This window comes from Aquarana catesbeiana, linkage group LG06 (assembly GCF_042186555.1).
Source record: "Aquarana catesbeiana isolate 2022-GZ linkage group LG06, ASM4218655v1, whole genome shotgun sequence".
Classification (NCBI taxonomy): domain Eukaryota; kingdom Metazoa; phylum Chordata; class Amphibia; order Anura; family Ranidae; genus Aquarana; species Aquarana catesbeiana.
Genome location: NC_133329.1, coordinates 399,801,956 through 399,828,029, shown reverse-complemented (window position 1 = coordinate 399,828,029; position 26,074 = coordinate 399,801,956). Strand labels below are relative to the sequence as shown.

General features: G+C 41.8%; 1 protein-coding gene across 14 annotated transcripts in view; it reads right to left on the bottom strand.

Moving 5' to 3' along the window:
- BIN1 (bridging integrator 1) overlaps nucleotides 1–26,074 on the bottom strand; it is a 161,750-nt gene that overhangs the window by 7,812 nt on the left and 127,864 nt on the right. For 5 of the 14 annotated variants that reach the window (XM_073634417.1, XM_073634422.1, XM_073634421.1 and 2 more), the window contains 6 exons: nucleotides 25,582–25,768; nucleotides 21,795–21,923; nucleotides 14,680–14,778; nucleotides 12,141–12,164; nucleotides 5,290–5,400; nucleotides 1,373–1,432 (listed from right to left, as the gene is read on the bottom strand). In XM_073634417.1, the coding sequence (XP_073490518.1) occupies nucleotides 1,373–1,432; nucleotides 5,290–5,400; nucleotides 12,141–12,164; nucleotides 14,680–14,778; nucleotides 21,795–21,923; nucleotides 25,582–25,768 (610 nt within the window). The remainder of the gene's footprint in view (nucleotides 1–1,372; nucleotides 1,433–5,289; nucleotides 5,401–12,140; nucleotides 12,165–14,679; nucleotides 14,779–21,794; nucleotides 21,924–25,581; nucleotides 25,769–26,074) is intronic. The other 9 variants (XM_073634419.1, XM_073634423.1, XM_073634424.1 and 6 more) reach the window with 9 other exon arrangements.

The window sequence follows — 26,074 nt, the reverse complement described above, 5'->3', positions numbered from 1 at the left end:
ATTTTTACAGGTTACCCATTTAGAAATACAGAGGCTAGAATTACTGCTCTCGCATTAACGTTTGCGATAATACCTCACATGTGTGGCTCGAACACTGTTTACATATGCTTGCACGACTTACGTATGCATTCACTTCTGCGAGCGAGCACAGAGGGATGCGGCGCTTTAAAAAAAAAAAATCTTTTTTTTTTTACTTTTTATTTTTACTGTCTTTTTTTTTATCACTTTTATTCCTATTACAAGGAATGTAAACATTCCTTGTAATAGAAATAAGGATTACAGGTCCTCTTTACTGAGAGATCTGGGGTCAAAAAAACGCCAAAGCTCTCATTTACCTTTAAAAACAAAAAGATCAAAAAAATAAAATTAAAAGATGTACTATGGCCCGGGAACCAGAAGCAACGTCAGACATCACTCTCAACCTCAGAGGGCATAGAGACAAGTGGTGGCCACCTTGGCTTCACCCTTCTCCATACCCAGCTAACAGCAGCATCGGCTCATCCCCCGGGCTTCACCGATCAGTCAGGTAGGCCCGGGAAGCAGTGGGGGGGGGCGGAATGGGCACCCGCGGGACTACTTATCTGAAAGAGAATTGCCCTTAGTAGAAAATAAATAAGAAAATACAAGGGTGATGGCAGCTAGCTGCTGCCATAATGCCAATATTTAAAGCATTCCAGCGGGAAAAAAACAAAAAAATGTAAAAGTCAGCAGCTACAAATACTTTTAATTACCTGTCCAGAAAAATCGTGTGGCAATTTTACCCAAAAGTGGGAGCGATTACCTGGTTTTGACAGGTATCCGCTCCCCTCTCCAAACCAAACTGTGCCAAAATGTGGCAGCAGAGGTGTGTGTGTGTGTGTGTGTGGGGGGGGGGGGGTCGCTAACAAGCAGGACTTCCCCTTTTGGGTGGAGCATCGCTTTAATGTCAAACAAATTACGTATTTCTACAATGGGCTGGTCAGCAAGAAGATAGAGTAGGCATTCCCAAACTTTTTACTCCCTAAAATAAAATTTTCTGGTCTCGGAGGAACCCCTACTAAAACCATTGGGGGTGATTGACAAAAATGCCCCTTAAATTACTGGTTAGTAGACTTACAGTGGTTGTCAGAATTTCAACCTTTGAGAGAGCTAAAAAGATCACTTGACAGAGCCAGCGGCATGATATCAATGGAGTTGGACCTGAAACTATTCATCAGATAGGAGGTCAATCAGCCACAGTTCAAGGAACCCCTAGCAACTTCTGGGGGAACCCTATTTGAGAGAGGATTACTCTATTCCAGAAAATTGAGACATCTATACTGGGGTCCACCACTCCACCAACATTCCTTTAAATGTGATGACCCTCTACAAAGTGCAGGAGAAATGGTCTTACATTAGCAGCATCCTTCTCTGCAGCTTTCACTTCTTCCTCCTTCATGGCCGGTTCTGAAGGCTGGAAGTCAAAAGTTGATAATTAGCCATTCATTTATTAAAATATCATGCAAACATTCTGAGAAAATAAATGAAATTAATGAATTGACAAAATCGGGAGAGAAGGCGGACTCGGGAAAGTCTGTTTCTTGTATTGGTGGCATGTTAGATGTTGGAGATTTCATGGACCTTCCAGGCTTGGGGTAACAATGCAGAGCCAACATACCCAAAATTACTGATGTTCTTGAACATATCTGCCCACCTGGGCAAGGATTGGAACCCTTGGGAGGGGTTTGTGAATTCTAATTGCAATCCAGTCAAATTCCAGAATCAGTCCATTAAGGAACTGCAGTTTTTCAGGCCATAACCCCCCCAAGAGAGTATACTGGATCTTCAAAACCAACCACTGACATAAGACCTAGCAAAACCTTTGGCCAAAAAGGTTTCATTCAAAATGTTCCTATAAACACAAACTTTTCTACTATGAAAAGCACCTCTTACAAAGTACAACTTCAATGGTGCCAGATAAAAAAAAAAAAAGCTTCCAAATACAGCCAGGTATGTGGATAGGCGTGCCTACTGTACAGCGTTGGGGTGTCAAGTCACAACTAATGGCACCACAACACACCGCTCAGAGCAGGTGCAATGCTTTCACGCACAAGTGTGAATGGGCCATGAACAAACTATTTGCTGAAATACAAGTGAATACATTTTATTATGACAGTACGGTATCTTTGTAGCGCTGCATTCTACTTCCAGTGAGACCCGCATGAAGAAAAAAAAACAAAAAACAAAAAAAGAAAAACAAAATTTTATCAAGGTAAAAGCCGCCAACTCAGTGCTTTTGCGAAGAAAATGCTTAATTTGCTATGTGCATGAAAGCAAAAGATGCAAAACATATTTCAGCTTTTGTAGCATTGCTCATAGCATATAAAAGAGGAGAGAGAGAAAGAAAGAGATATAGATCTATATATCTATATCTCTATCTATCTATAGCTCTCTCTATATATCTCTACATCTCTATACACACACACTGTCTCGCAAAAAGTAAGTACACCCCTCACATTTTTGTAAATATTTTATTATATCTTTTCATGTGACAACACTGAAGAAATGACACTTTGCTACAATGTAAAGTAGTGAGTGTACAGCTTGTATAACAGTGTAAATTTACTGTCCCCTCAAAATAACTCAACACACAGCCATTAGGCCCCTTTCACACTGGGGCGGTGGGGGCGTCGGCGGTACAACAGCGCTATTTTTAGCGCTGCTGTACCGTCATTCTTGCAGCTGTATTCGGCTGCTAGCGGTGCGGTTTTAACCCCCGCTGGCGGCCGAAAAAGGGTTAAAATCACTCGTACAGCGCGGCTATAGCCGCGGTATTGCCACGGTTTAGCTGCGCTGTCCCATTGATTTCAATGGGCAGGAGTGGTTTAGGAGCGGTGAATACACCGCTCCAAAGAAGCGGTTTGCAGGACTTTTTTCACCGTCCTGCCAGCGCACCGCTTCAGTGTGAAAGCCCTCGGGATTTCACACTGAACAAACAGCGGAGGCTGTTTAGGGGCGGTTTGCAGGCGGTATTTTTAGCGCAATACCGCCTGCAAACCGCCCCAGTGTGAAAGGGGTCTTAATGTCTAAACCACTGGCAACAAAAGTCAGTACACCCATAGGTGTGCGCAGCCTGTTGCATTAGGGTGTGCACACCAAAGCTCAAACACACATGTGCGTGTATGTATGTATGTGTATATGTATATTACACACACACACACACACACACACACACACACACACTTATGGCAGAGCCAATGCAGTGAAAGAGGTATGGTAGCACTTTATTAATGGCAGAACTGTGAGAGGGAGATATTTCCCATCTCCCCGCCGACACACAGAGTGATAATGCTAATGCGCTTGGGGTGATTAGGGTGTGCCCAGGCACACCTGGCACACCCCCTGCGCACGCCTATGAGTACACCCCTAAGTGAAAATGTCCAAATTGGGCCCAATTAGCCATTTTCCCTCCCCAGTGTCATGTGACTCGTTGGTGTTACAAGGCCTCAGGCATGAATTGGGAGCAGGTATGTTAAATTAAATAATAAAATAATTGCAAAAATGTGGAGGAGTGTACTCACTTTTGAGAGATACTGTACATAATATATAAATATATATACACACACATACACACATAATATGATTACATATGTATATACATACTTATTTTATTTTTTTAATTATTCATTTTTTATTTATTCATTCCCCAAATGTGAAAAAAATGCAACTTTTGCAATGAGTGAGACATTAGGCACAGAGATGGAGACATAATTCTGGGATATGACATGTGGTGCCAGGAGGAAATTATCTCAGTTGTTTCTAAATGTACTATGTTAAAGATTGTAAAGAATTATTTTCCTAAAATTTGGTAACCGTAAACCACAAGTCACTATTCAGAGAAACTTCCCATTTAATAGACATCTGTGAAATGTTTAGAAGGATCAAAATGATACATATATAAAGGTCATCATAAAAATCAGCTTTTACTAACAGTGAATCACCATGACACTACTATGGCAGTGCTGAGTGGTTGGTATACACAAATTGGTGGGCCGGTTTGTAAACCCCTTACTAAATAGGGTAGAAATCACTTTTAGGAACAAAAAATTTTTTTTTTTTTAAAAATAGAAAAAAAAAAAAAAAAAAAAAAAAAAAAAACTTAATAAGGCCATACTAATGTATTATATAAATACGTAAAATGTAATTGTAATAATGTAAAAATAAGGTTTGTAAAATTATGAAAAAAATATTCCTGTTCTGCATCCCTGATCTTTTTAACAGAAATTATTTTAAACCGATGCAGCAGAAAAAAAAAAAAAAAAAAAAAAAAAAAAAAAATCGGCTGCTTTTGAAATGCATAAAAAAAAATGTTTTTTATTTTAAATATATACATTTTAAGGTTTGATTATATAATCAGTGATATAATTTATACATTATAACTATAATACATATATTATAATTATACGTTTTAATACATAGAATTGTTCAAAAATAACACCCCTGCATGGCCTGTATTAGTGCAATAGTTAAAGAGATATTAAACTAAAAAAAAAAAAAAAAAAAAAAAAAAAAAAAAGTTAAATATTTTGCAGCTTACCAATTAAACATGGTGGCTGCATTTGTTTTTTTTTTGCTTTCTTCCCTCTGTTTTCACCTGGTGATCTGGCCAGTAACACACCTCTTCTATTAGAGTGTTCCCACTCTGGATGAAGGAGCACGGGGGGGCAGATTTGGACAGCAGCATTGTCGTTCTGGGGGAGGGGAGTGTTAGATGCACTAGCAGATTTAAATACACTAACAAATTGAAGCCAAACTCCACCTCACACTTTATATTCAGTTACAGCAGCTTTTTTTCCTTTTTGGGTAAAGGTTTTACATGAATAAATAAAAGCTGATCCTAGTAAGCACCTCTGATTGATAAATGGTTTGCCTCATTCATGTATGTTGATTCATGCTTCTGGAGAGCTTGTGCTTTTGAAAAAACAGAGGTGGCTGATAAAAATAGAAGAAAGCCTTAAAAAAAATTAAAAAAAATAAAACAAAACTAATGCAGCCATCACATCCAAGAATTGGTAAGCTGCGATATAATAAAAGTTTGCTTTAAAGTTGAATACCACTTTAAGTACATATTCCTTGTAATTAAGCTTTTTCTATTACTCACCACTGTTTTGCTACTACTTGGGCAATTTACAGTACATCTGCTGAGAACTACATCATCCAGCTGGTCCAAGTAAGGAATGCTGGGTAATGCTGCAAACCTCGGCAGAGGGACAAGTTGCAATGGTCACTTGATGGTGCCCAAGATGCCAAGTCAGCCAGAGATTTACTTACTTGGGCAGCCTCGGTGGGCTCGGGCTCACTTGGCCACTCTACGGCAAAAGAGGAGTCAGTGGCGGTACCGCTGGGGCCCTGGTCCATGCCGCCAGGAACAGACGACTCCGGCTGGCAGCCAGGGAGACAAAAGGAGGAGTATGGCAGAAGGGAAAGTGATGGGTATGACCAGGGTGAGGGGTGAGGAAAGACACAAACTCCATGAAAAGGTTGAAAAGACAATACAGTACAGCATGTGCCCTGCACTCCATCCTCCTAGCACAGACCTCTTTCTCAAACCTTTTTTGCAACTTAGTTGTTAATTTTGGCACAAGGAATAAAATAATCCAGTGACCCAAGGTGAAAAAAAAAAAAATTAATTTAGGGATGCAAATCACATTTTTAAGCCCAATTGAACTTTTCATTTGAAATCGGCTGGATCCATTCCGGGAGCATCAAAACAAAAAAAAAAAAAGGCGTCTTATAATTTTTTCTTCTTTGGAAAATATGCACATCCGGAGTAGAAAAGCCTGCCTGTCTTTTTCCTCTATCCGGCCCTTGGGACACTATTCCTCCAACTGATACCAATGATAAGGCACCATTCCTCCCACTGACACCATTAATCAGGGCACTATTCCTCCTGCTAAGGCCAACGATGGGGCACTATTCCTCCCATTGATGCCAACCATGGGGCACTATTCCTCCCACTGATGACAACCATGGGGCACTATTCCTCCTGCTAAGGCCAACGATGGGGCACTATTCCTCCCATTGATGCCAAGCATGGGGCACTATTCCTCCCACTGATGCCAACCATGGGGCACTATTCCTCCCATTGATACCAACCATGGGGCACTATTCCTCCCACTGATGCCAACCATGGGGCACTATTCCTCCCACTGATGCCAACCATGGGGCACTATTCCTCCCATTGATACCAACCATGGGGCACTATTCCTCCCACCGATACCAACCATGGGGCACTATTCCTCCCACCGATACCAACCATGGGGCACTATTCCTCCCACTGATACCAACCATCGGGCACTATTCCTCCCACTGATACCAACCATCAGGCACTATTCCTCCCACTGATATCAACCATGGGCACTATTCTTCCCATTGATACCAACCATGGGGCACTATCTTCCGTTAAAACCAATGATGGGACAGTGTTTACTTCCAATGATGCCAGGACAATTTCTACTCACACTGGCCACGATCTACTCCCCCTAAAGCCTGAAGGACAGTAAACTGGCCCTTTGTATAAAAAGTTTGTAGGCCCTTGCTCTAGATAATCAACTAAATTCATTAGCATCAATAGTTTTTGGGTTGTCTGCAACCTGACATGGCGCCTATCACATCTATCACATACAGGTGTGCGGTTAGACAATGCTAACTCAATCATGTTTAATTAGGTCTCGTCTGAGGTCATCCAACACCCCCCTCCATCCCACATGTCTTTCTGGGATTGTAGCCAAACCACTGCTAAGATCTGTCTGGCAAAGCACGTTATTTAATTTGGTTGGGTGAAAAGATAATTATGTGAGATGCATGTTGAGTAAAGGTTCTGAACCGTGCTAATTTAGGGAGCTGCGATTAATCAACGTAATCTAATTACACAGCTCCATATCAACAGGACAGAACGGCTCTCCTAACTTACTATTTTAGAAGTTTCAGTGTTATTGTTTTCATTATTTCACCAAAAATTTAGATTTCACTTTTCAAGCGGCATTAGGGTCAATTCACCAACATGGAAGAGTTTATAAAAGTGAATTACCCAAGTTAGGTTTTAAGAATTTAGAATGTGACCTGGGACATTCCCCAGAAACGACTGATTGGACAATGGTCTGGACCACGACCAAATCTTCTGTCCAAGACCTTAATGCATTCCAAAGTTGACTATAAAGTACCTTGTCCCTGACGAATTCTCTATGTTCCTTCCACATTTTCCACCGACCTGTTTTTAAGGTGGTGTGGACAATGGCATGCATCTCCACATCTGGTGGTCCTGCTCCATAGTTAGTTGATTTTGGGAAGATATATTTGGAACCATTTCAATGCTGCTTTCTACTGTAATTTCCCCCTCTTTTTGCACTGCTCAATTTACTCCCTCCAAAACTGAGCTCTAACTGAGTTTGAGCCGTTACTCTACATAACTACAGCCGCTAAACAAACCACAGTTAGGGCTTGGAAGACTAACTCCCTTAACATAATTGAGGCCAAACAAAAGGATTACCAGGGCCATGATTCACGCTAAAATTGACATGGTCCTTCAAGACACAGTAGAATACTACACAAAGCTGTGGCCAACCCTGGTCTCAACACTTCCTATCTCCTGACTTCGATGATTCTCTATTGCTGCCCTAGTGGTCCCCCCCCCCCCTTTAATTTGGCTTAGCCCTCCTTCCTGGCCACCTAATAGCCTGGATCCTCCCTGGACCCCCCTTCCTTCCCCATCCCCTTCCTTCTCCATTTCTTCTCTATCTTTCTCCTGTTAGGAGTGTCCAAGAAACCAAATCTTATCTTGTGAGTGTTGACTCTTACCATCTAGTAGGCACTACTATTTGATGCATACTGCTAGTCAGTAACCCTGCACCACTATCTCAATTCTAACTCAAGATTGTATATGTAAGCCAACATGTCTCCCCCTTGTTATCTGACCAACACTATTGACAATGTCTCAATGTGTGTAGAATATGGGACTAAGATAGTATGTTTATACCTTTTTTTACTCTAAGAACCTTATCTTACTCTAAATTAAATACAAAAATATTGAACAAAAAAATAAAATTTTATACAATTTTTTCAAAATATATTACTAGTTTTTCCAGCTGACTGCAGGAGGAGCTTTGGTTCCTCTGGAAGAATAAAACCCTGCCTGCTGGAAGCCAAGCTGTCCTCACACCTGTAGAAATGTGTTTGAACCAAAAGCATAAAAATCATTTATCCAACCAATTCACTGGTGCCTTCATAGACTTTACACATTTCAAACGACTTTTCGTTCGAATGCAATGTCAGTGCCTCGATTTTTGTAGAAAGATTTTGGTGTGCATCAAAGTGATGTAATGTTGCATGTGACCTTTCTGATCCTCCTACCATCTACTTAGAAACATTTGTCTGTGCAAACACAAAGAGCAATACAAAGGAAAAAGCTATTAATTTGGTTGGAGTTGCAGAAAAATACAATCATACCACCACAGGGGAACCCCTAAAATAATTTATAGTTTGTGTAACCCGTACATAACTAATTAATTGGGGATCAATGGGAAAAATGTCCTTATATTGGTGGTCAGTAGGGAGATTGACCCTTACATTGCTGGTCAGTAGGAATAAGGACACCATTACATTGCTGGTCAGTAGGAAGGTAGTCACCCTTACATTGCTGGTCAGTAGGAAGGTGGTCACCTTACATTGCTGGTCAGTAGGAAGGTGGTCACCTTACATTGCTGGTCAGTAGGAAGGTGGTCACCTTACATTGCTGGTCACCTTACATTGCTGGTCACCTTACATTGCTGGTCACCTTACATTGCTGGTCACCTTACATTGCTGGTCAGTAGGAAGGTGGTCACCTTACATTGCTGGTCAGTAGGAAGGTGGTCACCTTACATTGCTGGTCAGTAGGAAGGTGGTCACCTTACATTGCTGGTCAGTAGGAAGGTGGTCACCTTACATTGCTGGTCAGTAGGAAGGTGGTCACCTTACATTGCTGGTCAGTAGGAAGGTGGTCACCTTACATTGCTGGTCAGTAGGAAGGTGGTCACCTTACATTGCTGGTCAGTAGGAAGGTGGTCACCTTACATTGCTGGTCAGTAGGAAGGTGGTCACCTTACATTGCTGGTCAGTAGGAAGGTGGTCACCTTACATTGCTGGTCAGTAGGAAGGTGGTCACCTTACATTGCTGGTCAGTAGGAAGGTGGTCACCTTACATTGCTGGTCAGTAGGAAGTTGGTCACCCTTACATTGCTGGTCAGTAAGAAGGTGGTCACGCTTACACTGCTGGTCAGTAGGAAGGTGGTCACCTTACTTTGCTGGTCAGTAGGAAGGACACCCTTACATTGCTGGCCAGTAGGAAGGTAGTCACCTTACATTGCTGGTCAGTAGGAAGAAGGACACCCTTACATTTCTGGTCAGTAGGAAGGTAGTCACCTTACATTGCTGGTCAGTAGGAAGGTAGTCACCTTACATTGCTGGTCAGTAGGAAGGTGGTCACCCTTACATTGCTGGTCAGTAGGAAGAATGCTCCTTACATTGATGGTCAGTAGGAAGAATATCACCCTTACAAACAGCTAAAAATATTGTTGTGTCATGCCGCTGGCTCTGCCCCAGAACTGTGCAGACATCAGATGGGAGCTCAATCAGCCACAGCTCAAGGGACTCCTAGCAACCTTCTTAGGCATCCTAGGGTTCCATGGCTTGTTTAAATCATTGAAAGGGCTTTTTTTGCACGCAAGATGGATGGAACATTGGGAAATCTTTTACAGAAGAAGCTCTTAATGTGTAATGCTAACCAGACCCATATGTAAGGAGGTTCTGCAGCTCCGATACGTCAGATCTGTCCTCTCAATTACACTCAAGGAATCTGACTAGATGCACTTGTGGCATTCCAGATAAATTCATTACAAAAAACACAATCCAGTAAATACAATTCCTGTAATGCCATCAAGAGATGAGGAATGCACTTTTTGGAAGACTATGAATGGGGAGTCTTAATGCTAAAATCAACAATGTTCTGACCAGTAAAACTTCCAGAAAGCCGCTTAGAAAGTCTGATCAGTGATCACCATATAATAAAGTTGATGGCTCAACATGGCTATATGTGTCCCATTCAATCCTTGTCCCAAGTGACCACAGGTGAAGAGAAATGTCCCCCAAAATGAGATATGGCAGCAAACCTGACAAACCGACTGCAACCCTTCTCCACTCTTTTACAAAGAAAAGAGGATTAAACCTAAAACTCCAGCCTACCCTTCAGTCTTGCACAGTTGTACAGACTCCTTTCCTGTACTGAAATTGCTTACTATGGTTTTACTGCACACACCCAAAAATGTGCATTATTCGTTATAGCAGGTCTGATAAAGCCCGTAATTTCCTGGCTGGAGCTCATTCATCATCTAGGCCAGGGGTCTCCAAACTTTCTAAACAAAGGGCCAGTTTACGGTCCATCACACTTTAGGAGGGCCAGACTGTGGCCAGTGACAGTATAAAATACCCCAGTGTCAGTGGGTGCAACAATGTCTCAGGCTGGGTGGTCAGTGGGAGGAGGAATGGTACCCAGTCATTGGCGTCAGTGGGAGGAACGGTTCCCCCGCCATTGGCGTCAGCGGGAGGAACGGTGCCCCGCCATTGGAGTCAGCCGAAGAAATAGTGCCACAACATTGGTATTAGTGAGAGGAATAGTGCCCCATCATTAGTGTCTGTGGGAGGAATAGTTCCTCGTATCAGTGTGAGGAACACTGCCCCAAAGACCGCATACAGGCGAGCAAAGAGCTGTTTTAGCCCACAGGCCACAGTTTGAAGACCACTGATCTAGACCTTTTCTCTCCAGTCTGATGGTCCCTAGCCTTATGCCCACATTTATTAGATTTATTGGAAAAGGGTTTCTGCAACTAATCAAAGCAACCCCAATATGTCCAATCCTACTTTACTATGCAGTTTTATTCACTGCATTAATTGTAATTGAGGTCATCATACTTTGGAGGTTTTAGCAGCTACCATTTGCCCCTCTGAGATGCTATACCCTAGTTCCACATTCCAAGCTCTGCTACTTTCTGTGTTGTCTACTAAACTAAACTTTAAAAGTTTTTTTGCACTATCCTCAAAAGCCGAAGTTGGTTCTAAATATTACAATGAGATCTTGTTTAAAAACTTCAGAGGGCCAAGCAGGTTGACCTTCGTCAGTGGACTTTACAAGGTCATGGACTAAATAACTTTCTTGTAACCAGCAAACATGTAAATAAAAAGTAACCCTGTAACATTGTAGGCATGGAGGCTTCCATTGCTGACCTCTCTTTCTGAAAATACTACTTGTTATTTGCAGTCATGCTGATCCTGGGGTTTCAATACTCTCGGTCAATGATCAAGAGCAAGCATGAAGAGTTAGAGATCTGACTTTGCTGGCACCATGCTTGCTCCAAGTCAGTGTCTGAGATTGTATTGAAGCCAGAAATAGCCAGGCAGATAGCATGTATGAAGAACAGCATCTAAGGCTGCTGTTTTACACTGTTGCTCAAAAAAAAAAAAATTCTACTTCCCCTTTGGACTAGCCATAGTGATTAAAGCGCAACTGCACTGCTTCTGAGCACCACAAAATGAAAATGCTATTACATTCATTTTTATTATTTAAAGGCAACTCCCTCATCCATCCATGCTCCCATGTTGCTGATAAATCACTTTGTAAAACACCCCCCTAGCATTGCTGGCTGTGGCTATCTTGAGTAAGGGCAGAGGATTCATGTAGCATTTCTTTTCCTGACAGCCAACTGCCCTTAGCTCAGGCATGAAGGCAGGAGGGTGTGCTTGGCTGAGAACCCCCTCCCCCCCTCAAGACTCCTGGGATGTATGACATAATTTGCTTAGGCCAGAAACCAGAAAGTAACTAAAGAAATGTAAAAAAAATAAATAATATACCTTCCTATCTATATACTAATGCTAGCAGCATCCAGATTAAAAATAGTTCATGCTGATTGAGAGAGTGAAGGTCCACGTTAGGACAAATGTATGAGACAACAGGCTGCAGTGAAGGAGACAAGATGGAGTCAGAGATGCTATACAGGATGAACAATGGTCACATCCAACGACTCTTCTGGTCATAATGTGCAGTAAAATCGGCAAGACACAATATGGGTAAGTTAGTGAGTTAGTTTTCTTACCTCCCACAGATCCCAAGGTAGCGACTAATCGCAGCAAGGACAAAGAAACAAGACATTGTTATACGATTTGGACTGGGACATTTTTTGGATTGCATTTTTAGTTTTAGTTGTGTTTTAGCAACACCCTGGTAACAAGACAGGATGGGATGATGCCATCTCTGGAGGTACAATTTTGTAAATTTTATATTATTATTTTTTTATATATATATTTTTTTTATTTTTTATATTGTGTGTGTCTGTGTCATCTTGCAAAAACAATGAATAATCAATAATTCTGATAATGAACCAATCGTTTTTATATGAATTGATGGGCACCAAGACTTTGTGCTTTATATAAAACGAATACAGACTATGAATTATTTTTTGGAACATAAGGGCATGTCGCAATGGGGAAAACAGATATAGCACTGGCTTAGTATTGCCTCTGTAATATATGCAGAATATTGCTCTCTGAAACATTGCATTGCATTTTCTGGCAAAACTGATAGCAGCCCAGGAGAGATTCTATTGGGTACAGCTGCAAGATTGAAGGCAGATTGGTTACTGCTGTAGCTAAGAAGAAAGCCCACCCCTAACAACAAAAACAAGGACAGGATTGGATAGCAGCGCAGGAGAGCTGTGATTGGGGGGGGCCACAGGAGGAGAGGCAAGGACCAGCATTGTGGCAGCCAGACAGGGGAAAGTGTCCCATGTGCCGGTCTCCTGAGCACTTCCAGAGAATGTAATCTTTGATACCCTGTGACACTTTACGAAGATACCCCTTTCCATTCTGTGGATTACAAATATTGCTTCACAAAAGTCTGAGTACGCAAACGCAGGATTTAAAGGGCCCCAACGCTGGCAGGCTGTTTGTGTGTGTGACTAGAATTCCCACTGGCCGGTGGTTAACAGCTAGAACCTACAAGACCTAGATAGGCTTTTATAGTCAGTAATATCACTTTTGGGAAATTGTTGAACATGATTTCTGTATTGTGCAACTGACAGGTTTTGTTCACCACTCGCAATGACTCTCGCTGGCGGTTAAAGTGAACGAACACCAATCCGGTTTTAATTTACCGAGCAGTTGTATTATATCATTGCATTTAATATTAGTATTCTGTCAATCAGTTTATCTTTTTAGTTTTAATAAAGCCCGGCTAAAAGTTTAAACGGTGTATTGGTGTTACTTGGTTCCAGGTGAGGGTGAGCCATTACTGGTGTGGGACAGAAGACCCGTATATTACAGCGGCCCTTCCGGGGGTAGCGCTACACAAGCATTGAGAAGGGATTCCTTCTCACTTAGAGAGATTTGTACTCCTGCCATATTTATGGTACAGGAACAGGAAGATAAATATCCTCAATAGGGTAAGAAGATAAAGAACAACAACTGATGGGTACAAATCAGTTTTGGCTTTAGATTTATTTTACTAAACCTAAAGCAACCCAATAAATGTAACCTTATTACCAAAACGCAAAAAGGAGACTTAATACATTTTTTTCACCCAAGATTTCCACATTTTCCATTTGGATTCAGGTGGGAAAATCCTGGGTAAAAAAAATTGTGAATCTTGTGGGAAAAAAAAAAAAAAAAAAAGTATAACTAGGCAACCACACAACAATTGCCTTAATTATCCTTCCATATGAATTCACAAAAATTTTGTTAGAAGCAATTCGTCCTTTAAATCAGCATTTCTCAACCTTTTTTCAAGGCACCCCATTCTAAAATGTAAAAAAACGATTCTAATATGCAGCAACATCCACACATAGGTCAGCCAACGTTAGAGGGAATTTATTCCTCCAAAGCAAATACGCTTTTGCACACTGGTACTGACTAGTATTCCTAGGTTTCTCTTATCCCTCATATTCTTGCCATCAGTTAATGTGTGAGGGAGAGGGGCAGAGTAAGGTCAAACAAGGGATGCTGTGGAGGCAACAGACATCTTCCTCATCAACTAATGACACCATTGGTTGTTAGGATGCCAGTGTCTAGGATGTCATAATGGTGCATAATGAGAAACCATGGTTTTGTGTAACTAAAAGGCAGGCTTGGTCCACCTGCTGGCTTGTATACAATTTTTGATCAATTTTTAGGCATTTTTCAAAGGCACCCCTGAAGAAATCTCAAGGTACCCCGGTTGAAAAAGACTGCTTTAACTTGAAGCAGAAGTATCCATTTAACAGTTTCAAAAAACAGTTACTCTTCCGGCACGTGCCGAGAATGTAACACTCCCATTGGCTGTGCTCGCAACCAAACTGTCATCCAATGGCTGGTGTCATAACTGATCACAAGTGCAGCATCATGGCAGTTGAAGATCAGAGGCCGAGATGGCAGCTTCCTGGGCTGAAAATGGTAGGAGGGCTTACTTCCACTTTAAGTGCTGACAAATAAGGGATTATAAGATATACTGGTTAACACTGAAAGCTAGGGACATACATTTTCAAGGCTACCCCCTGGAAACCATGAACCAGTTCCACCATGAACTATTCACTGATAAGTAGAATAAGTAGAAGCGATTACCTAGTTTAAAGCCCCCACAAGCATGGAAAAACTTAAACACACCTGAGATGTAGCAGCAGTCGAACTGGAGTCCGGTTTGAGAGGGTCAAAATCCAGATCTAGTAGGCTGGGCTCCTGTACTGGGGGCCACGCAGCCTCAAACTTGGCAGCACGGAGAAAAAAGGTTAGTGGGAATGTTAGAGAGGACGTTATGGGGGTAGGAACATAAGTGCAATGCAGAAACGCTCTTGCGGTGGAGATAGAAGAACCAAGGGGCCATCACCTTCTAGTAAACCAAGGGTGATTTACAAAAACCAAATGGGAAAAAAAAAGTTCAACAAAAAAGTGAATAATTGGTCTTGGTGGCCAACAAACCTGACTGGTCCCTTTGGAACAGTCTTCCACTTTTTTGGAGAAGTTTTTCCCTGGTTATATATAACCTTAGCAACACAAATCCAATAAAACATCTTCCTAATGATGTTAACCTGAGAGTCAAGACATAATCGATGAAATTTGTGAGATTTAACAAGTATGTCAAAGTAAGTTTTAAAAAGTGACACATGCAGTACATCTCTGCAGTACATGCGCATTTTCCCATGTTATATCCCTTAAAGGCCCCGCAAGTACAGAAAAATACCTGTTGATCTGCCAGGCATGCACTCCGCTTCTAATTTCATGCTGTGGTCGCAGTGGTGTCAGCTCTGCCCAATGTCTTTTGCTAAACTACTCAACCACTCTCATCTCCACAACATAAAGACTAATCATTCTGTAGTCCAAGATAAGAACTAGGAGGGCTCTTTGAGAACACATGAAGTGTACAGGGAACCGGAGAGATCAACAGTTTTTTTTTTTTGCACTTAACATATATAATAAGAAAATGCTTCCAATGGAATATTTAACAGACCAAAGGAGAGCAAATAGGAGAAAGTTCATTGTTGGGGTTTACATTACACTTTAATATTTGTAAATGTTGTGATTTGACACCCAAAGCCAGTGCAAGGTTTGCAGAAGATGACTGTTTTTGTTGCATTTTATTAAATCCCACTTTTGTCTTTACTCTCAGTTGTGATCTATTAAACCTTCGGATTTCATATACAAGACAGTGAAATGTGTATAAATGCTGACACAGAGCCACAAGTTCTTAAAGGAGCTTTATATATAAAGGTTTCTTGACTTTGTTCACACAGCCAAACTGAGCATCGTCTTATCTTCCCTAATACAGACCTACTGCACGCTTTCATTTTATGTTCTAGTTCTACACTACTCCTTGGGCCATACTAGCTCACCGGGCTTCATCCTTTGATCTTCAGTAAGCAGTTCCTACAGTAGACATTGTATGTAAGCATCACAGTGCCATTAAAATAAATGGTGGACAGAACTGGGGAAGAGTTGCCAGCACTTATTGTGTATAAATAAATCTGCTCTCCTCCATTAGCACTAAGCAGTACTTGGCAGCAAACCCAATGGTCTACTCCTTGGCAAATGGTCTTGTGAATTAGGCAAGGTCCCATTCATTAGTTAAGCCAGTGTTTCTCAACTCCAGTCCTCAAGGCGCACCAACAGGTCATGTTTTCAGGATATCCCTCAGATGAAACGGCATGAAATGGTAATTACTAAGGCAGTGAAAACTGATCAAATCACCTGTGCAAAATAGTGGAAATCCTGAAAACCTGACCTGTTGGTGCGCCTTGAGGACTGGAGTTGAGAAACACTGAGTTAAGCAATATACCTTCCCACGCAAGCGTTTCAATTTAGTTTCTACAAAATTGTTTAAAGCTTTAAGGTGCTTCAGAGCACATCTATGTTCAAATTTTAGCCTAAAGCTATATTAAGATTGCTAGGATTGATAAATATCAAGATATCAGGTGAATTACTTACCCATAAAAATCAAATACCTTGGACTCCCTGCTGAGGCATTTAGTCATGTGAATCTCTGCTGAGGAGGAATACCATCCGATCTGAACCCCCATCATCTCATTCAAAGAGATTACATGACCAGATACCCGGGATTTGTCACATGACCAGCACCATTTTCCTCACAAAAGGAAAGTATGACACCCTTTTATTATTCTTCATCCAATCCACAAAAAAAATGGTAAAATGCACTGTATGGTCAAAAGTATGCTCATACCTATTCATATAATTGGGCTCACATGCACAAAACTAGCTTCATAAAAAGATATGGTTTGGGTAATTTGGTGTGGAGAAACGCGAGTGGCCTGCACGGACCCCTTACCTCAACCATGCTAAATACTTTTGGGATGAATTCCTCTGCAATGCCAGTACCTGACCTCACCCCTACTAAACACCTCATGTGATAAGTTCTTCTTTAACATTAGTACCTGATCTCAACTCTACTGAATACTGTTGGGATTTATTCTTCCCCAACATCAGTACCTACAATTAACCCTACCGAATGCCTTTGAGATTAATTATTTTTCATCATTGGTACCTGACCTCAACACTACTGAACATCTTTAGGATGAATTGTTCTCCATCAGTACCTGAAGTCAACCCCACTGAATAGCTTTGGGAATAATTCTTCTCCAGCATCATTACTGGACCTCAACCCTACTGAACACCTTTGGGATGAATTCTTCTCTAACATCAGTACTGGTCCTCAACCTAACTAAATATATTTGGAATTCTTCTCCAGCATCAGTACCGGACCTCAACCCTACTGAACACTTTTGGGATAAATTTATTTTCCCAACTCTGGTAACTAACCTCAATCCCACCGAATATGGGATAAATTCTTCTCTAACATAGGTACTGGGATTTTAACAATTCTGAACATTTGTGGGATGAGTCTTCTCCAACATTGGTACCCGACTTTAACCCTAATGAACACTTTTGGGATGAATTCTTCTCCAGAGTCAGTATCTGATCTCAACCCTACTAAACACCTCTGATATTAAATAGAATGTCAATTGCTAGCCAGATCTTCCTGGCTGTTCAGTGGATCAACTCCATATAAATGGCCATGGCCTTGAAATGGGATGTCCAACAAACTTACATAGGTGTGAAGGTCAAGTGTTCCCAAACCTGTGGCCATGTAGTGTAGTTTTAAGTTAACATTTGCCTAGGAGTCCAGTTCAATGTTCATTTAGTTCATGTTTACATTGCAATATCTTGATGCATAGTCAAAATTCTTACCTTTCGCTGGTTTAATAGTTGCAGTCAAATGTAGTCAGGTAAACCCCTAAGTTGACTAATCCATAGATGTACAGAGTGGCTATCAACAACAGTCTCACCAATATTGTAGGATTCATTGGGCAGATTGAACAGAGCTTATTGCATAATCATGAGGCTTAATATTCAATAGTGCAATGCAAGAGCAAAGTGTGGGAGAACAATTTAACCAATCAGAATTCAGTCTGTGTTCTCATTGGTGAAGGATGGTTGCATGGTTTTGGTGCCATGGCATGGATATTTGTACACCGCTCTTTCTTGCAACCCTCACAATAACCTCTGCTAGATCAGCAGGTGGAAGCATTTCGTGTTACATGAATAGACGGTTCTGCTGGACTTGGAGCTGGAGGCAGCTGTCACAAGTACCACCAAGACATCTCCACATCAACAAGTGTAAAAAAATAAAACATGCACAGTGAAAGAACAAAGCAAGGCACCAGGACCTGCGGCATGCACATGGAATTAGCACAAAACATGCACACGGTAAAAGGTTCCTTAGTGACGTCCAGCGGACACTGGCTTTTTTTGGGCAGGGTACAGGGGTTGATTTTGTCACTAGCCCTACACAGCAAATTGTTTTAACACTAAGGGCTCATTTAAAGTTGTAGCAGCCCTTCTGAAAAGTAATTGGTGGTGGATCCCTTTTGAAAGGGCAGTTGACAGGCGGCTGGGAGATGTCACCTCCTCAGCTGCGCCATGGCCCTGTGAACTTGAAGGGGTCATGTTTTAGGGCTGAACTGACAGGGGGTTCAACTTTTGCTACAGCATTATGGCCGTAGCATGTGTACAGTCCTGAGCTGCTGCCTATCCTTGTTCAGGTGGGTGGTCAGGGGCAGTAAAACTTTTGCCCCCCCCCCCCCCAACATCTGAATAAGCCCTAAGATGAGGATCCTGCATTGCATTTTTTAAAGTTACTCCACCCTACATGGGCTTGGAAGCCTTTAATGCCTTCATGACCAGAGGTCACTGAAGACTAGAGGTCTACACCAAAATTTAACTTAATTTATCTTGACAATAACTCAATTTTTTTCCCATTTGGTACATAAATTCATGCTAAAAAAAAAACTTTCTACATAGCGGTTTATTTTATACACACTTTAATGCTAACATTGTATCTCTTTTTGTGCACAGAGCCATCTGAAGGCTGGAGACATTGGTCAACAAACTTTCAATGATCGCTGTGATTGACCATCACCACAGGATTGGGAAACCAATCATCAGTCCAGGATCATCTGCTGCCAGTGGGGGGGCACGGACATTAAACTAGGCGCACGCACATCTGTGTGCTCCAAGTTTACAGCTGCAATGTAGGTTAAACCTTTTACAGTACAGAGAGCTGTGACTGAGAATATTAACCTACAGGCCAAGTGGCTAAAGACAGAAATATATTAGGCAGCCATTGCCATCCTTCTGTACTTTCTGAATCAATAACCCGTGAGACCTTGTTTACACAACCCTTAACTTGAATGAGAGCCGTATGCAGAAAGCTTTGCTGAAGCCCTTAAAGAACCTTTTAAGGTCCATTTTGGGGAACAAACACAAGCTGCTAGCAGGCTTTGGTAAGCTTCACTATTACTTGAAGCTTGTTTAAAACCTGCTAGGTCCATAAAGTGGACCTTCCATGGTAGGCAGAAGGTCTGATTTTTTTGGCAGACCCCCAACACAAACCGCCCCAGCCACGGAGGCTTCTGGGAGGTACAGGTGACATCACTGTGCCTTCCACAGAGACAAAAGCTTGAAATCCCACAAGACTGCACCCTAAGCCAACTACTTTACCAGTCAGCTCTCCCAATAACATCTGTGTTTAAAGTGTATGTCAGGGCATACGTCCATGTGGCCTACAAGATGCCATCAGTTAGCAAGGTAGCCAGAGTCCGCTGGAGCAAAAAAAGGGCAAAATGTTAGTAAGTATTTTTTTTTTCTTCCACAGAGGCGTCACTTCTTAGAATAACCAAAGAGATTGCCCGATTCTTGGGTTCTGTTGGGAGTTTGTATTCTAAATCAATATTCAGCTCTAAATACTATCCTGAAGCTTCCTTGATAATGGAGAATAATCATTTTTAGAAGTTCCCAACCCTACCACTGACAACTAGAATCATTTTCAGACCATCTTAGATGTCTGAGACAATCACAGGGAGAACATGCAAACTCCATGAAAATAGCACACCAACCGGGATTAAAACTGGGGACCCCAGTGTTTCAAGGCAGAAATGCTAACCACTAAGCCACTGTGTTTATCTTGATTCTTCTTTGGCATCAAATGAAAATAAGCTTCATATAAAATAAAAATGTTCACCTTCTGATACTCCAGTCTAGATTTTTGTTCCCCCTCTTTCTTTGTTCAGGCCTGAAGAAGGCCAGCTTTGAGAACCTTCAAAATGTGTTGAATTCCCCTGATAACATCAAAAAAATTCTTATTCTGGACTTTATAAGTGGAATGGCTTTATTCCCTCCTTCTACATGCTTCTATAAAGAGGTCTACAAATGTCCTAGAAAAATAGGAGCTGCCAGTGAATGACCATCCAAAAGATGACCATATATGACCTATAATTTAACGCAGTGCTCATCACCATTAAAATAACATTATGTTCTTATTGCTGTCTATGTGCCTTGCTGGGGAGATTCATCCTTCTGTTTTTTCCCATTGGGGAAATATAAAGAGATGACAATTTGTAGAGGAAAATCTCTAGGTAAACATCAATATTGATTCCAAGACCAATTCCTCTTATACCGCAAAAAAATCTGAAATAATGTGATTTTCTTTCAGATATCAGAATGTAATTCTGCAAGGACTTGCCTCTAAAATGTAAAACAGACCAAGCTACCTCTGGTCATTTAACTTGAAGCACTGTGGGTCATCAGCCCCATGCAGTGCCAAGATTAGGCTCACCAACAGATGGAGATCCACACCTAACCTAGAACGAAGATCCCCAACAGATGGTGATCTTAGACTAGGTTAGGTGTAGAACGCTCCAACAGATGAAGAGTGCCCTGCCTAACCCAGACTAAGATCCCCAACAGATGGAGGGTTCCCCACCTAACCTAGACAGCGTTCCCCAACTAACCTAGACTATGGTCACCAACAGATGAAGCGTGCCCCACCTAACCTACACTAAGATCATCAACCGATGAAATGCACCCCACCTAACCTAGACTATGATCACCAACCAATGGAAAGTTCCCCACCCAACTTCGACGAAGATCCCTAACAGATGGAGGGTTCCCCACCTAACCTAGACAGTGTTCCCCAACTAACCTAGACTATGGTCACCAACAGATAGAAAGTTCCCCACCTAACCTAGACTAAGATCACCAACAGATGAAGCGCGCCCCACCTAACCTAGACTATGATCACCAACAGATGAAGAGTTCCCCACCTAAGCTAAACTAGGATCACCAACAGATGAAGTGTTCCCTGCTTAACCCAGACTAAAATCCCCAACAGATGGTGAGTTTCTCACCTAACCTAGACAAAGATCACCAAACATATGGAAAGTTTGACACCTAACCTAGACCAAGATCACCAACAGATGGAGAGTTCCACATCTAACCTAGATTCTGTTCCCCAACAAACCTAGACTATGATCACTGAAAGATGAAGAGTTGGATCACCAACAGATGAAGTGTTCCCTGCCAAACCCAGACTAAGATCCCCAACAGATGGAGTGTCTCACCTAACCTAGACTCTGTTCCCCATCTAACCTAGACGAAGATCACCAAGCATATGGTAAGTTCGCCAACTAACCAAGAGTAAGATCACAGATGAAGAGTTCCCCACCTAACCAAGACTATGATCACCAACAAAGGGGAGAGTTCTCGGCCTAACCTGGACTAAGATCCCCAAAAGATGGAGAGTTCCCTGCCTATCCTACAACTTACAAGTCCTAATTTGGGCTTCTTTGGTCTTCTCCCCAAAGTGACACCTCCTACAGCGCTGGGCATGCATGTGTTAGTGCATTGCAGGCAGGTGGGCAGCAGCCGCTAACCTGTGAGGGAGTGGTCACACTTATTTCGGGCACAAAACTGTCATCAAACAGACCGATGATATTTTCCTGCTTGATGTCCCTGGACGGCGTGTGTTTTGGTGGTGGTGGGACCGGTGGGCCTCTCCTCAGCTACATGCAAGTAAAATACCAGCAAAGACAATCCACAGGAACCCCCCACCCAAAAGGAAAAAAAAAAGAACAAAAAGACATACAAAAATTAGCAAAAACACACAATAGGGAACGTCACGGGTCCATCCCATGGCGGATGTTGAGCTATTTCTCCTCCGCATTGGATGAACGCTTCACAAATGTGTATTAATACACAAACAGCAAATAAACAGGGTGAGGAGCACAGGAAACACAAGGATCAAAAAACTTAAAATGTTATAAACATTTAGGAGCAATATAAAAACCAAAGGTACAACACAGGGGAAATTCATGTAACATCCTGTTTTCATAGATTGGCTCATTAAATATTTAAATATTTTAGTTGTCACTACAATTGTACAAATATTTCATTTAAAGCAAACTTGAAGATATTTTGAACTTTAAAAGTTCCATCTACTTGAAGATAGAAGTAATTGCCTTCTGTGTGCCTCTCTGAAACAAGTTTCATGTGTTACTATGGCCTAACTTACCTTAGCTTAAAGGCTAAAACCTAACCCAGGGGTGTCAAACTCAATTGCGGGCCGTACCAGCATTAGGATTGCCCTCAAAGGTCTGGATGTATCTGTAAGACTAAATGTCCAGAGCACTGCATCCCCCCCCCTTAAATCAGAATTCAAGAGCCCCTCCACCATCAGAAATTAAGAGTCCATCACCCTCCCTTACCTTGTGCTGCTTCTGGGAAAAAGCTGAGGGCAGAGCTGGGAAGCAGAAAGTGCAAAGTCTGGAGGAGGACTGGAGTCAGACATCTGCTGGAGTCTACTAAATGCTGAGACCAGAGGAGGCGGAGAAAGGTGTGCCGGGGCTGACACAGAGAAGCATAGGATCTTTAGGAGGAGTTCTGTCCTCCTCTCTGCTGCCGACTGCTGAGACCAGGAGAGATGGCGGTGAGGGGGTGCTGTGGCTGAACAGAGAAGCGCAGGAATTGCAGGAGGAGTTCTGTCCTTCTCTCTGCTGCCAACTGCAGAGACAAGGTGGGGGTGGAGACGAAGGGGGGGGGGGGGGGGGGGAGTACTGCAGTTGCAGGAGAGGGACAAATGGACTCAGCTTGTGGGCCTTGTGCCCTAATCCATGGTTCTTCTAACAACCTTTAGACGTGCACATTGGACAGAGGATCAAAAGGTGGGTAAGGCTAGGTTGCACAGTCTGGGAGGTCAAGCTCTTAAACTGTGAAACTAATTTCAGAGGGGCACACAGAAGGGTTTCTTGGCTAATTATTTCCACAACGGAGATTATGTTATATATTAGGAGGATATGGGGGAGAGATAGAGAGATAGACAGATAGAGAGATAGAGAGATAGAGAGATAGAGAGATAGAGAGAGAGATATAGAGATATAGAGATAGAGAGATAGAGAGAGAGAGATATAGAGATAGAGAGATAGAGAGATAGAGAGATAGAGAGATAGAGAGATAGAGAGATAGAGAGATATATAGAGAGAGAGATAGAGAGATATATAGAGAGAGAGATATAGAGATAGAGAGATATAGAGATAGAGAGATATAGAGATAGAGAGATATAGAGATAGAGAGATATAGAGAGAGAGATATAGAGAGATAGAGAGATAGAGAGATAGAGAGATAGAGAGATAGAGAGATAGAGAGATAGAGAGATAGAGAGATAGAGAGATAGAGAGATAGAGAGATAGAGAGATAGAGAGATAGAGAGATAGAGAGATAGAGAGATAGAGAGATAGAGATAGAGATAGATATTTTTTTGTCTATTAGCAAAAAGGGGATAGATAGATAGGATAGATTTATTCAATTTATTTATAGATTTTTTTTATCTATTACAAACAAAAAAAAATCAAAACTATATACTGTATATATACACAGTATACTTTTATATATAATAAATTACATTTCAGTGGTTGTGCTGCCATCAGCCGGTGGAATGATAATAAATGAAACTTCGGCCAAATGCCTGCAAAGACAGGCTCCAATAAACAGTAAATCAGAAGGGCACACAGGAGAGGTTTTAAAGGGTAATTACTGACCCAATTTGTGGTATCTCTGCTTCGGCAAGATTAATACAATTTTAGAATAGGAACAGGTTCACTTTAAACAATGAGTCTTCTTAGATCTTTCAAAAGATTTTTTACCTGGAAAATGGACCTATCCACACTTAATATTTTGCAGAACATCTTCTATGTGATATAAAAGGGGTTAACAAAAAAGGAAACTGTGGTAATGTCACTCTTTTACCAGCAGATGGTGCTGTTGTACTGCCAGAAATACACTGGTCCAAATTAATACGCTACTTAAAAAAAAAAAAAAAAAAAACGGGGGAGATTTACTAAAAACTGGTGCACACAGAATCTGGTAAAGCTGTGCACAGGGGAGACCCACTGACAGCTCAAAGAGCCGAGCCTGAAAGTATCGGTTTCAGGTATCGGTGCATTTGCACGAATACCGATACTTGTGCAAATACTCGGTATCGGTACCGATACTAGTATCAGTGCAACCCTAGTATTTATTAAGGAATACAGAGCTGTGTATCTGTGTCTGTTATATCTGCCTGGAGCTCGGCAATGAGTAATGCAAACACTGAACGTCTCTCTTCTGAGAAGAAGACTTCATGGAAACAGTCACAAGAGGGCGTACAAAGTGCATGGGGCATAAGTAGGTTGGTGCAAGGGAGCCACTGGTGCAGCATACAGCACTCCCACTATAATGAATGGCTGTACACTGCTATATGAGGGTTTGGGTAAAAATCACACGATCGCATTGGCGTTCAGCCCTGGATGCAAACTGTGTCCAAAATTGTAACCTACATGCATTCACGAGGTTATGAAAACGTCGGCATAAACCCTTCTATATCAGTATGCAGTTATTCATTGCAACCGGGGGCTGTGAACTGACCCAGGCCCATCTTATGACGGCTATTTACACTCCATGCAGGCTGTACGTTTTTCTTATGGCCGCATACATGAAGCCTAAGTGGAAACTTTCTCTCTTTCTCGAAGAACCTCCTTAATGCGTTCCTGAGAACAGTGTATTTCTGAAGGGTCTTCATCTGCACACTACCCAATCAAAGCACCTAGGAGGACATTAGGAAAAAATATTAAAAAAGAAGTAGTAGCAGAAATGAGAATTTATGGAGAAGTTGGAGAAGTAAACTTGAATACAAGAGAGAACACACAATAAGTGTGAAGACAGAGGAACATATGGAGAAGAATCTGAAAGCAACCTAAAAAAAAAAAAGAAAAACCTAAGAAAGGGTTAAAGAATGGTTAGTCAAAAACTTGATTATATGAGATAATCAAGTGAAATCCTGAAGGTCTACAACTAGAAAAGCAAGATAGAGACGGACACCAAGCCAACAGACACTATGGAGAAGATCTGGTCCCACCAAAGGAACGGTCTATTGCTCCAGCCACACAACTGTACAGTACAGACTATGGTGGGATCCATGACTCATGAACTTTAGGATGGATATTTATGAAGAGGAGAAAAAACACATAATTGAGCAAAAAGTGGATGAGGAGCATCTAAACCAAAATCTGTTCACTGTACAGGAGAACACCACAATAGTCATCTACAGTTAACTAAACTATCAGGCAGTACAAAAAAATAAAATAAAAAAGATGTTTTGGTGGAAGTGGCAGTCATGCTGAGCGATACCTGAGAGGGGGATTTGGAGACGGTCACAGTTGGGGTGTCCTGGAAGAACGTAGCAGTTGCAGCAGCAGTTGGAGACACCAGCGACTCCTCTGTATCATGGTTGGTGGTCTTCTCCTCTGCGCTGGTGGCTGGAGGACCATCTGGAGGAGAGGTTGTGGTCTTGTTGGCTTTAGCAGGGCTGGAGTCGCTGGGGGAAAAAAAAATAATGCAATGAGGACGATTTAGTGGAAGTGTATTATGTTTAAATATTTAGTAACATTGCATGGACATGCAACCTTTTTTTTTTCAGTCACACTCATTTGTCCCTACATCTTTAGAACATCAGGGCATCAAATTTACACAGGGAATTATCGAGAATGGCGCAGGTAGGGATACAGCCAAGCTACAACATAATCCCCATCAATGAATGTGCTGTGGGGGTGTAGGATTATACTAAAAGTCCAAGGGTCCAGGGATATCCATGGCAGCTGCTCAACGAGACTGAAGTAATCCC